The sequence below is a fragment of the Trichechus manatus genome, unplaced genomic scaffold (genome assembly GCF_000243295.1).
Source record: "Trichechus manatus latirostris isolate Lorelei unplaced genomic scaffold, TriManLat1.0 scaffold00036, whole genome shotgun sequence".
Classification (NCBI taxonomy): domain Eukaryota; kingdom Metazoa; phylum Chordata; class Mammalia; order Sirenia; family Trichechidae; genus Trichechus; species Trichechus manatus.
Window position 1 is genome coordinate 15334049 of NW_004443972.1, and position 12121 is coordinate 15346169.

At 35.5% G+C, this 12121-nt stretch overlaps 1 protein-coding gene across 3 annotated transcripts in view; it reads left to right on the forward strand.

Annotated features, from left to right (window-relative positions):
- MARCHF7 (membrane associated ring-CH-type finger 7) overlaps positions 1-12121 on the forward strand; it is a 50676-nt gene that overhangs the window by 37208 nt on the left and 1347 nt on the right. For 2 of the 3 annotated variants that reach the window (XM_023730437.1, XM_023730436.1), the window contains 2 exons: positions 5244-5353; positions 8017-8467. In XM_023730437.1, coding sequence (XP_023586205.1) covers positions 5244-5353; positions 8017-8274 — 368 coding nt within the window. In that variant the 3' untranslated portion in view covers positions 8275-8467. Of the gene's footprint in view, positions 1-5243; positions 5354-8016; positions 8468-9628; positions 9678-12121 lie in introns of those variants that run through there. The other variant, XM_004375413.2, reaches the window with a different exon arrangement.

The following is a 12121-nucleotide window of genomic DNA, read 5'->3' on the forward strand; positions in this document are numbered from 1 at the left end:
GTTGGAGCCCTGGTGACACTGGTAAAGAGCTTGGCTGTTAACCAAAAGGCTGGCAGTCCAAATCCACCAGCCACTCCTTGGAAACCCTATGGGGCAGTTCTAGTCTGTCCTATAGGGTCGCTAAGAGTCGGAATCGACTCTACCAGCAACAGGTTTGTTCATTTCTTTGCTTGTTTTTAGTGACCTTTATACCATGCAAGATTCTTTTGAATCATCAAAGAAATATACTTATCTATTTACCAGCTTTGTGACCTTGAGAAAGATTGTCCCTAATGCTATTGACTTGTTTATCAAATTAGGATAATAAGATTGCTGTAAGGATTCATTTGTTCATTGAGTACCTGTTAGGAAACAGTCATAGATCTAGATGTGGGAAGTAGAGTGGTGAATAAAACAGACAAGGTCCTGCTCTTGTGGTGCTGCTGGGTGTTAAAGGAATGTCTTGCTGAGGTGATGACATTTAAACTGAGAGCTGAATTTTAAGTAGCTACCCAGTCCAGAGTGAGGGGGAAGAGCATTCTAGCAGAGGGAATAACTAGTGCAAAGGCTTTAAGGTGGGAGTAACTTAGGTGTGTTTGAGGAACTGAATGATGCGTAGCATGGGTGAAGGGAGGTGTGATACACTTGAGATCAGAGAGTTTGGCAGAGGCCAACTCATACAAGACTTTTAAAGCTAAGATACAAAGCTTAGGTTTTTATCTAAGTGGATAGGAAGCTTCTGAGGGCAGGAGAGTGGTATGATCTGATTTATATTTTGGCTGTTCTGTGGAGAATGGATTTTAGGAGGACGAGTGGAAACAGGGAGACCAATCAGTCTTAAAGTAGCACTTGTAAGAGATGGTGATGGCTAGGACATGGTGGTGGTGGAAGAGGAAGAGGAAATGGAGAGAAATGGATGGATTTTGATTTATTTTTGAGGTTGATTGTATAAGACTCAGATGTGGTAGAGTGAGGGAGAAAGAACAATTAAGAAAACTCATATTTTTACTTGAACAACTAGGTGAATGGTGATGCCATTTACTAAGATAAAGAAGACTGAGAATGGAACAGGTTTGGAATAGGGAATTGTTTTGTTTTATATATGTTATATATGAACTGCTTATTTGATAACCATATAGAAATATCAAGTAGGCAGTTGGCTAGACAAGCCTAGCATTTCAGGAGACAGTCGGGTTCAGAGTTTTAGGAATCATGAGCACAGAAATAATATTCAAAGTTTTGGGAGCAGAGGAGGAGATTTAAAAGAGCAGCCTACCATTAGGCAGGAAGAAAACTAAGCAAATGTAGTAGTATGCAAACCAGAAGAAGAAAATTTTTCAAGGAGGATGTGATCAACCCTGTCAGGAACTGCTAAGAGGTCAAGTAAAATAGAATCAAAGAAATGACAATTGGATTTCACAGCATGAGGTCCTTGGTGGCCTCAGTCTCAGTGGAGTGATTAGATCATAAGCCTGATTAGACTGGATTAAGGACGTAAAAGGGAGACAGCAATGTAGAGCCCTCTTTCAACAAGTTTTATTGTTAAGGAGATTGGAGAAATGGGGCAGGAGTCCACTTGACAGCAATGGGATGGGTCACAGGAAGTGTTTTTGTTTTTATTTTGAGGTAGGAGATTTTAGGGAATGTTTTTATGTTAATGAGATCCAGTAGAGAGGGAAAAATAATGAGAAGAGAGAAAGGGGATGGGATCCAGAGCCCAAGTTGAGTGGTTGGCCTTTGATAGGAAAAGGGGTACTTCCTGTATGGAAGGCTAGCATAGATACGAGTGTTGGTCAGTTTGTAGCTTTGGTGGGAAAATGTATGAATTCCTATATAATTGCTTCTATTTTCTTTGTGAAGTATGAGATAAGGTTTTTAGCTGACTAAAAGACAGGTGTAGGAAGTTTTGATGTATGAGAAAAATACAAAAGAAATACAGTAGGATTTCTAGGCAGTGTTAATGTCCATGAACGCTATGGCCATGAATTTGAAGTGAGACACTCATGCACACTACTTTTTTTCCTTTTTGTTGTTAAGCAGTTTTCAGGTGTTTGGATACAGACATGAATTAGAATTCAGCTGAGTTGGGTGGGACCTTTGCCAGGCAAATATGATGAAGGGAGTGAAAGTTACCTGTAACGATAGAATTGTGGTGATCATGGGAATTACAATCAGGAGGGGAGTAAGAACATCAGGGAGTGAGTAGTGAGTGAGTGGTGGCATCGATGTCTTCGAGTTTTATTGGCATTGAAGAGAGTTGCTAGAGTAGGTGAGCTGGAATAAGAAATTGTAAGTACACGGGGAGCGGGTGCTTAAAGTATAGATTTAGAGGTAGTGCAGTAACTTGTGATGACAAGATCAGGGTGTGACCATAGAGTGGGTAGCTGAGGTGGGAACGGTAATATTAGAAGTGAATGATGTATGTTGATGTTGAAATAGCGAAGAAGTGAGTTGGTAAAGAAGACTGAGAGCCAGGTGCTCGAGTCACTAATGAATGAGGTGGGTACTTAAAGGTTTGGAAACAACAGTGGATGGGGAGGGATCCACCCCCAGTTTTTTGTCCTCAGGTATAAGGAGCTGTGAAAAAAAATGACTACAGGAGAAGTAGTATCAATCTGGGAATAACTGTGGTTCAAATTTGAAGTTGAAGGATCGTTCAGAACAGAAGTTGATTGTTAGAGGAACTTACTGATGTTAGACCCTGAGTACCAGGGAGCATAGTAGAAATTACTAATACGATGAAAAGGGTAGGAAGTTGGATCAGATTAATAAATGTGTATAAGGTCTGATAATGATAATTTAATGACATAGACTAGTAGATTGTGAAGTATGATAGGATTAATTTTCATAATTGTTGGAGGAAGGTGGGTGGTAAATATTTCAAGCTGGAGAGTATGAGGCTACTGGAAAAGTGTTTTCTTCTGCAGCACACAGTGGTATATTAGTCAGAGGGGGGTGAGCAAAGGCCTCCTTTTTGGTGGCCAAGGAGGTGTCTGTTTTTCTCAGCTGTCCGGAGTCCAAGGTTCTGAGACAGGCCGTCTCATCCATAGCATCCTTTTCTCTTGCCTGTATGGTGATACTGCAGCCTCACAGGCTTTATTAGACAGTGCCATGTGATTTTATTAAGATTAAATGAGAGAAGTTCTTAGCATGGTTCTTGACATTTAGTAAGGGCCCAGAACGTTGGCTTTGGATTGTAAGAAGCCTAGGTTTTGAATGTTGGCTCAAACTAGCTATACAACCTTAAGTGGTTTGCTTAACATGGGTTCTCAACCATGTCTGCCAATCAGAATCATCCACGGGAGTTTTTTAAGATACAAATGCCTCAGATACATTTCCGAAGATTCTTAAGCAGATCTGGGATTGGATCTCAGTTTCATCACAAGTAAAATTGAGTTATACTTGTCTCATAGGGTTGTTGTAAAGGCCAAATGAGATAATGTTTGTAAATAGTTTTACACCATACCAGGTGTGTGTAAGTACTCAATTAAATAGGAGTTGTTTTTATAAAGCTGTAATACAGTCACTTTGTTAAATATGATCAAATGAGCGTGTAGATCTCAACAGCTGAAACTGCCTGATAACTTTTCAGAAGGCTTCCTCATACTTACTTAAATGTCCCTTCTGTTAGAAGATTTATTCTGGTAGAGATTCATTTAAACATTTATTAAGTCGTTACTGTATGCGAACTGCTAAACTCTACAGTATGTGCAAAGATGAATAAAACAAGCCTAGTACAAGTTTAGGCAAATGCAGCCAAGCTCGAATATGTAAAGCGATCTGTACTCAGAGGCATCCTATCTCCATATTTTATGATCATCATACTTTTCTGCTTCTGGATCAGAAAATTGCTTTAATAATTGTCTAATAAGAGAAATAAACCCTTTTAAATGTTTTTCACATTCTTTATATTGTCTCTAAGGTGGCAACATACTTATCATGAATTAAGAATTAAGAAAATATTCCAGTTTCAACATGTTCATGTATGCTGGACTCCAAAAAAATCTAGGTTTTATTCATACACTTAAAATACAGTGAAAACATTGTGTAATTTAACTGTTCACAGCAGATTTTGACACAGCAAAGATCTGTACTCTTCAGATTCACACCCACGTTCCTTTCACCTCTTTTCTAGAAAATGCATGTAAGTTACTGCTACAGTCTTGGACTTCCTGTCAAATTTTACTATTTTTAAAAATTGTAATTAAATAACACTAGTTCTTAGAGTCTGTGAACTCCTTGAAGATGCTTGCTACTGCTACTGCTTACTCTTTTCTGAATCTCCAGAACCTCTAATAATGCATGGCACATAACAAGCACTCAACAAATGCTAGTTGAATTAAATCTAAACCTCTATCCTGTTACTCCATAACTTACTCTAAATTTTAGAGCATTTTTAAATTTGAAGCCCTATCTAAAAACAAACATAGGCAAAAAAAAATGGGGGCATACATGTTTTAATTAGACAAGACTTTGAGTGCACTGAGTCAGGCAACCCCATGTGTTCCAGAGTAGAACTGCTCCGTGAGGTTTTCTTAGCTGTAATCTTTACAGAAGCAGTTTGCCAGGCCTTTCTTCTGTGAATCCCCTGGGTGGGTTCCAACCACCAACCTTTTGGTTTAGCAACCAATTGCAAATGTTATGTGCCATCCAGGCTTCTTACTGTCTACTAAATTGGAGCCAAAAGCTGAAGAGTAACCAAATGTTGAATGCTCCTGGAACAGAAGGAGCTGTTTTGATGTGAACCACTGTGAATCTTCGTTTTATCCTCCTAGCCAGTAGGACAGGCACATTCCTTAGATCCCAAAAGGTCTTAGGTATATGTTGTCACATCAAAGTTCACTGTACTGGGTATGTATAACTAGTTGTTTGAGAGCCTGTATTAGTAAACACTGTTTGGTATCATGCTAAGCTATATAAGGAGGAAGTAAGTTGTACAGATGACATTTCACTGCCTCTGATGTCAGCTTCCCATTGCTCAAGGATATATGGATATCTAGAGGAAAAATACAACAGATATAAAAAATAGGAGGAGGCTTAAATACCAAGGAGTAGGAGCTGACATGCATGCCGGGAATTATAGAGTGCTATGTTAGGAGATATTGCTAGTTCATAGCAATCTTCTATTTATTTATTTGTCTATTTATTTATTTATCAATCAGTAAGATTTTCATATTCTAAGTTTAAAACTTAAGAGGAAAAATGTTTTGTGGAGACAGAAATACAGAAGAACTAAGCTTCACTTGCAATTTAATTTTTACCAGGTTCTTCATTAGAGGCTGTAACCACCTGTGAACTTTGTAAAGAGAAGTTGCAGCTTAACTTGGAGGATTTTGATATTCATGAACTGCATAGAGCTCATGCAAATGAACAAGTTAGTATATTTTGCCTAATTTGGTAAGTGTCTATTCTATGCTTAAAGGACAACTCTTGAAGAAAAGATTAAATCCTGGTCAGAAACCCTACACTAAAATAATAATGTTCTTAACATAATCCCCTGTTACTGCATTAGGTATTATAATTTCACAGTTTTTCTTTATTCTTCCCTTAACTTTTTGTAAGTAAAAGGCAAATAACCAAGTCACAAGTTTAAATTTATTAAGATAAAATACATCATATGCTTTCTAAATAAACCTAAATTTGTAGTACAAGTTCAGGAAAGTGGTTTTACAGTAGGTTTGCCGACCTTATTTCCCCAGAGCTGTCTCGTGAATGCCTCTGAATGTTGGAAGATAATAGAAACAACAAACACTAAGCCCTGGATCTGTTTCCTATTTCTTTATTTTTTTTATGTAGGAATAATTTTTTTATATTGTTTTCTCTGTGTCTGTCTGGCCCATGTTCTCCCTACCATCTTATTTCCCTCCACCCTCCCCATTCCTGTCTCATAGCTCATAAAATATGTTGAACAAGTATACCTTATGAAATCTCTTTTATTCCAAGTTCCCAGTGTTTTTCTTTCCTTTTCTTAAGTATTTGTAACACTGAGGCTAGCCTTTATTTATATAGCGAATAATGTCAGGATTTCTCTGTGATCATATTAAATTTTCTTTTCAAATATCTTCCTATCAGTTCTCAGATAATTGTTGTACAATTACCACCTCTGTCTATTCCAGAACATTTTCATAACTCCAAAAGAAAATCCCCATTAAATAGTTGCTCCCTGCTCCTCTCTTCCCCAGCCTCTGGAAACTACCAGTCTGCATTCTCTCTCTACTGATGCATCTATTCTGGATATTTCATATAAATGGAATAATACATGTGACTTTTTGTTGACACTTTTTACTTTGAAAATAGGGGAGGTAATAGATACCCTTTAGAAATCTGTTGAAAGTGATGGATCTTCCTTAGAAAATACACAGACACAAATTCTTTGTGTAATTTAAGAGATTCATGGACTGCTTTAAACTGATCCTTAAATTCAAGTTAAGAATCACTGATCGAAAGTATGAAACATTAGACAGTTGATGTAGCACAGATACTACTCTAATACCGATGATTATTCTCTTATGAGCCAGTTGTCCAAAAAGAAAATCACTTTTGTCAAGGAATTGTTTTAAATTCCAAAGTAATCTTTGCAGAAACTGAACATTGAGATTTTAAAGAATAGGAGGAAAGAGCATAGAAAAGTGGAATAATTCAGAGAAAAAAATTTTTTTTTGTTAAGCTTCAAAAGCATTGTTTTCTCTTGCCTTTCTTTCTCTAGATGCTCAATCATGTCTTTAAATTTAGGCAGTTCTTTTCAGTTCAGCCAGGAATGTTTTTATTGTCCAATTATTTTTATGACCTATAATCTTAAATAATTTAGGACTGTTGTGAAATATAAGGTGGAGTCATTGTAGAAACAGTGACAGCCTTGATTAAGCTTCCAGATTTAAACTTGTTTGTTTTATGCGTATCATGGATTCCTAGTGGCTTGACAAGTAGCAACATTTTCAGTGATTAGATTCATACAGTTTATTTCCTCATTGTCCAGTGGCTTCATCTTTCAAGGTGATTTTTTTTCTTTAACATCTTCTGGATATATGATTTCCTTCTAAGTTAAAAACAATAATCACTAAGTGAAACATTTAAAATTTTTAATAAATTAGTTTCCCATTTTTTTAATACTCATAAAATCTGATAATAACCACTTGCATGCTGGAGTTGGTACTAAGAACTTAAAATTCTTACTCCAGATGAGTTAATTACCCAAAAAAGTGTAACAGATATTTCTTAATGTATAAAAATCACAGAACAGATTAGATTTTTAATAAAACTATATTCATGATTTGTATTCATCTCATCATAACTACAGAATGGTTTTAAATGAAGAAATTCTGTGTTTTTACAAAGTACAAATTTTGGTGTGTGTTACATGAGGAACAGTTATTTTACCTTAATGTATTTAAGTTAGTTGTATTACACAAGAAACACTTGAGCTATCAAAATAGGTTTTAGTTATAGTAGTGTATTGATTTAGCTATAAATGGTAACGTTTAAGTAATTATATATAGCCATTTGTGTAATGGAGCCCTCATGGCATAGTGGTTAAGAGCTTGGCTGCTAACCAAAAGATCGGCAGTTCGAATCCACCAGCTGCTCCTTGGAAACCCTATGAGGCACTTCTCTGTCCTGTAGGATTGCTATGAGTCAAAATTGACTTGACGGCAATGGGTTTTTCTGTTTTTTGTTTTGTTTTTTATTTTTATAATGAAATCTGTTATGATCTTTGTAGAAAACCAAAGCATTCATTGTACCACCAAGTGATTTAAAAGTGCCATGTTTATATAAAGGAAGACTATATGAGAGTAAGGAGTTAATTCACACCTATTTGGACTCATTATGTAGCATTAGTGAAATTATTATGAAATTTTGAATGACATCTTTTTTTCCCCAGTTTTAATAGACAGCACATTATCTGTAGTATCCTTTACTAGGAACTGGACATGAGTACATTTCCTTTGGTTATCAGTGTACTGTGGATCTCAATTTCGGTTCTACTAATTTTTCTTCCTCCGTATTTTTCCTTTTCTCTTGTTTGCTTCCCTATCAAAGGCTGAGTATGAGTTTATCAGCTCTGGTCTCTACCTAGTTGTATTGTTGCACCTCTGCGAACAAAGCTTTTCTGATATGATGGGAAGTACAAATGAACCAAGCACACGTGTCCGAGTAAGTAATATTGAAGTGGGGAGAAGGGAGGGTGTGATACAGCAAGTGTTTGCCTTGGGAGGCAGAATGCCTTATATATTCACATCCGATTTCCTTTGGGGATCTATTACTTTAAAATGTTTCTTTAAGATGAAGATATTGTAGATTTAATAGAAATTACTGAAAAATGTCTTCCTTCTAAAACAAGTGGCCTAATTTTCTCCTAAAGCTATTTTAGAGACTGAAGAAGTAATTTTCTTGCTCTTGAAGGTAATTAGTATATATTTCAGTGAGAAACAGGGACAAAATTGGAAACACCAAGGAAAAATGTTCTTTTTAATTTAAAAAAAAAAAAAAAGCCCTCGGGATTATGACTTAGAAACCTGAAATTGAACTCCAGAAACCAAGAGTATGGGAAGTTAACTTCAGTTTGTTATTGTCCTATAAAAGATTACCAGTGTACTGCTTTTTAAGTTTCCATATTATAAACTGTATGGACTGTTTGGTGTTCTACTATGTACATTGTTTAGCCTCAATAAACTATTTAGGCTAGCTGTTTGTTAGATATTTATAAGTAAATGAAGCTGTTTGCCCTGGTGAACTAGAGGAAACTTTATACTCTGCTGCCTTGGCCATTTTGTGTAGCAGGCATTAGGGTCTGTATGTGTCATTATAGTATTCTGAACACTTCATATCTTGAAATGTGTTCATAAATATATCCTACAAACATTTTTATATAAATCTTCACATTGATTATATAAATGTAGAAGAGTATGGTGAGATATGTTTTTATTTTGAAAATTGTCAACTGCATGTTGTTATGAGGTGTTCAGAAAAATGTGGACATTATTCCTGTGAGCCAATAGATAGATTGTTATTAGTAAGAGGAGAGAGAACGAACTATCAGGAGCACTCAAAATTGAGCAAAGATCTCTTGACTAGAAATCATGAGCCCTTTAATTTACTTTATGCCATAAAGTGATTTTTTAAAACATGTCTGTTCAGAGTGAATAAACCGTATAAAATAAGGTCTGTTGAATTCATGCCTTTGCAAAAGATATAAACAAGTTAATATTAAAGTGGAAGTCATTTTTATGATTTTTCCTTAAATATAGAATTAAATGTAAAACTTCTAGAGCCATCAAGTTTAGGCAGGAAAGTATCAATTCTTGGGTTTCTATCAAAAACTTGACCACTAAAGTTGAATTCATTTGGGTCCAGTTTGCAAGAGTTTTTTCCCTCCATTGAAGACAATACCTACCATTGGATAAAATTATTTTATTGTATCTGCTCCTAATTTCAAGAAACTGATTTTATATGATTAATAATGATTGTATGAAACATTTAAAAATAATACCCTTAAGCTTGTAACTTTTGGTGTGGGGGGAGAAAGACCCCCATTTAAAGGCTTAAAATGGTGTTTGACTTTTTAAGTAGAAATGAATCTCCTATACTGATTCTCTCTTTGGATCCATTTGCAACATTTAAACTACTGTATTTCTTTCTGCATTGTTTCTAGTTTATTAACCTTGCAAGAACTCTTCAGGCACATATGGAAGATCTCGAAAGTAGGTGGAATTCCCCCTCCCCAGACTTGTTGAATTTACTTTTGCAAATTAAACCCACAAAGCAAAACCTAAGTATTAAGTATTTCAACCAAATTAGAGCTTCATTTATACACTTGATAATACCAAAATGATTGATTTGCGAAGTACGGGTTGGGTACCTGACATTAGTTTTAAAACTACTAATCAAACCACACTTCTTAATCTGTTAGAATTTTTTGGCATAGGTAGAGAAGAAATTGTACTCCTTATTCAACTTCTTTAGATAGTAAAAGATTTCCCCTGGGCTTAGGTATGGTTCTAGGAAAGGGGAGAAAGAATTCTGATTGTGAGTCCCTGACAGAAGCCATAGGTTTTTTGGTTTTTTTTTTTTTCATTCCTCGTTCAGGTCCTTGTGGACCTTTTCATGAGGACTCAACTCTACCAGCAGCTCCAGTATTTTAAGGTCATATTCCAGCATCAGGACTTATGTGTGGGCTCCTGTGTAAAGGCACTTAATGCCCAAATCTTTACAGGCATCTGCACAGCCTATCAAGCCTACCGTCTTTTCAAGGACCTACAAACTCAAGGGTACTTCATACTAGGTGGGCTTAGATATTGGTGGCTTAGGAACAGTTTCTGGGAATCAGAAGATTACCCAACCAGTCCCTACCTATTTTACTTTTTAACCTAAGCTTCCCCACTGTCAGATTTCAGTGGACTCTTTGAAGTGTTTTTAAGTATGCATTCTTCAATTGATTTCTCTAATTTCTTTACTTGTCTTCAAAACACTAGATCTGTAGTGTGCATAGCATTTTTACCTTTAGAGAAAGCTCAGCATCATTTGAAGTAAGATTTGAAAAGGACTTAGTCCTCTTAAGAACCTTTTAATTCCTTGAGTATTTTAAGAATGGGTTTAAGTACAACCAGACAACATATTTTCAGTTTTAATTAGTATATATGAAAATGTATGTAAAAGAGTCAGTAGGACTTCATTTGGTGTCATTTTTTCCCTTAATACCTTCTTAGTTCAGATCCCTTATGTTGGCTAATATAAAGGTCTTTTCTTTTTTCTTTTTTTTTTAATAATTTATACTTTTTCCAGATGTGATGATAATAATTTCATTTTGTATAAATTTTCCTCACACTTTTTAAGCTAACATTGCCATCTAAAATTTAGTTTAATAATAACAGTGTCTACTCCCAACATGTAAAAGATAAGGAAAAGATGGAGGTGAAATACACCCAGACTCAGCTGAGAATGAAAGTTGTGGGTGTTGTAAGTTAACTCTTAAGTACCAGAATGTTAGTATATTCTGAAAATAGGTTCCAACTGAGTTTTCTTCTTCCATGGGGTTAATCAAATAAAAAGCATGAGAAGTTCCCTTAAAAGCTGTTTTATTTTTTAGTTTGATGTTCCTCCCCAGGTATAGCATAAAACTTAATTAACCATAAGGTTTATCTCATTCATCAGTTAGCATACATGTCTGATATCATTTATTGAAAATAGATTTAAGAATTGTGCAAGATGAATAGATTTTGAAGTATGGAGACTTAGGTTTCATCTGTAAGTGTTGCATAATTTCCCTGTGTTTTGCTGTATGTTGGTCCATTTGCTGAGTGCTCTTAAATTGTCCAGTATTAATACGAGAAGAGTGTACATTAAACCTTTCTGCCCATGATAGTAGGGAAGATGCTGATTAGTTTTTTACTTCGGTGATTTTTCATTTTCCTCTACATGCAAAGGAGTTTACAGAATATATAGTTTTATACTTATTAAGTTCTTCCTAAAGACATTCTGTGGTGTTTTATGTTAACTCTTAAGCTACCAGTGGCTTTTGAATAAGTTTGGGTCAGAAATGTTGCATAAGTGGTAAGTTTCTGACAGCGTGGAGAAATAAATAGGAAATAATAATCTCAACAAAAGGTTTTTACTGACTCCAATTATTTTAATTTAGGCTGTGTCTATGTAAAGGTCTTTTGACTTACTAAATAGAGCCTTTGTTTTGGCATTGTATAGACATAGCTTTGGTGTAAGTTGCAAGAACGCCCATAACGTTTTATTCTATGTACATTTTTTTTCATTCTCATCGGATGCATCAAACATGCAGCGGTAATAAGCCAGATTCTACTCAGGTGTGTGAGAGCACTTGTCTTAAATTCACTCTTTCTCAAGTGTATGTATCATTAGTTATTATGGACACAAACTGATCTCAGAAAGTTTACAGAAGACACTCTTGAAGCACATTTTTAAACATTTTCATTTTTATAAGAACTATATAACATCACCAAAAAATGTGGGGTGTGGGGGTGTTATAGATGGGCATCACCCACAGTCAAACCACCCTAACCCTGTCATGCTAACTTACCGTTTTGACCAAACAGTATATACTAAATTGGGATTTTAATTTTAAAGTCATTGCTGTTCTGGCTTCATATTTACATCTCCAATTCTCATCCCCGTTAAA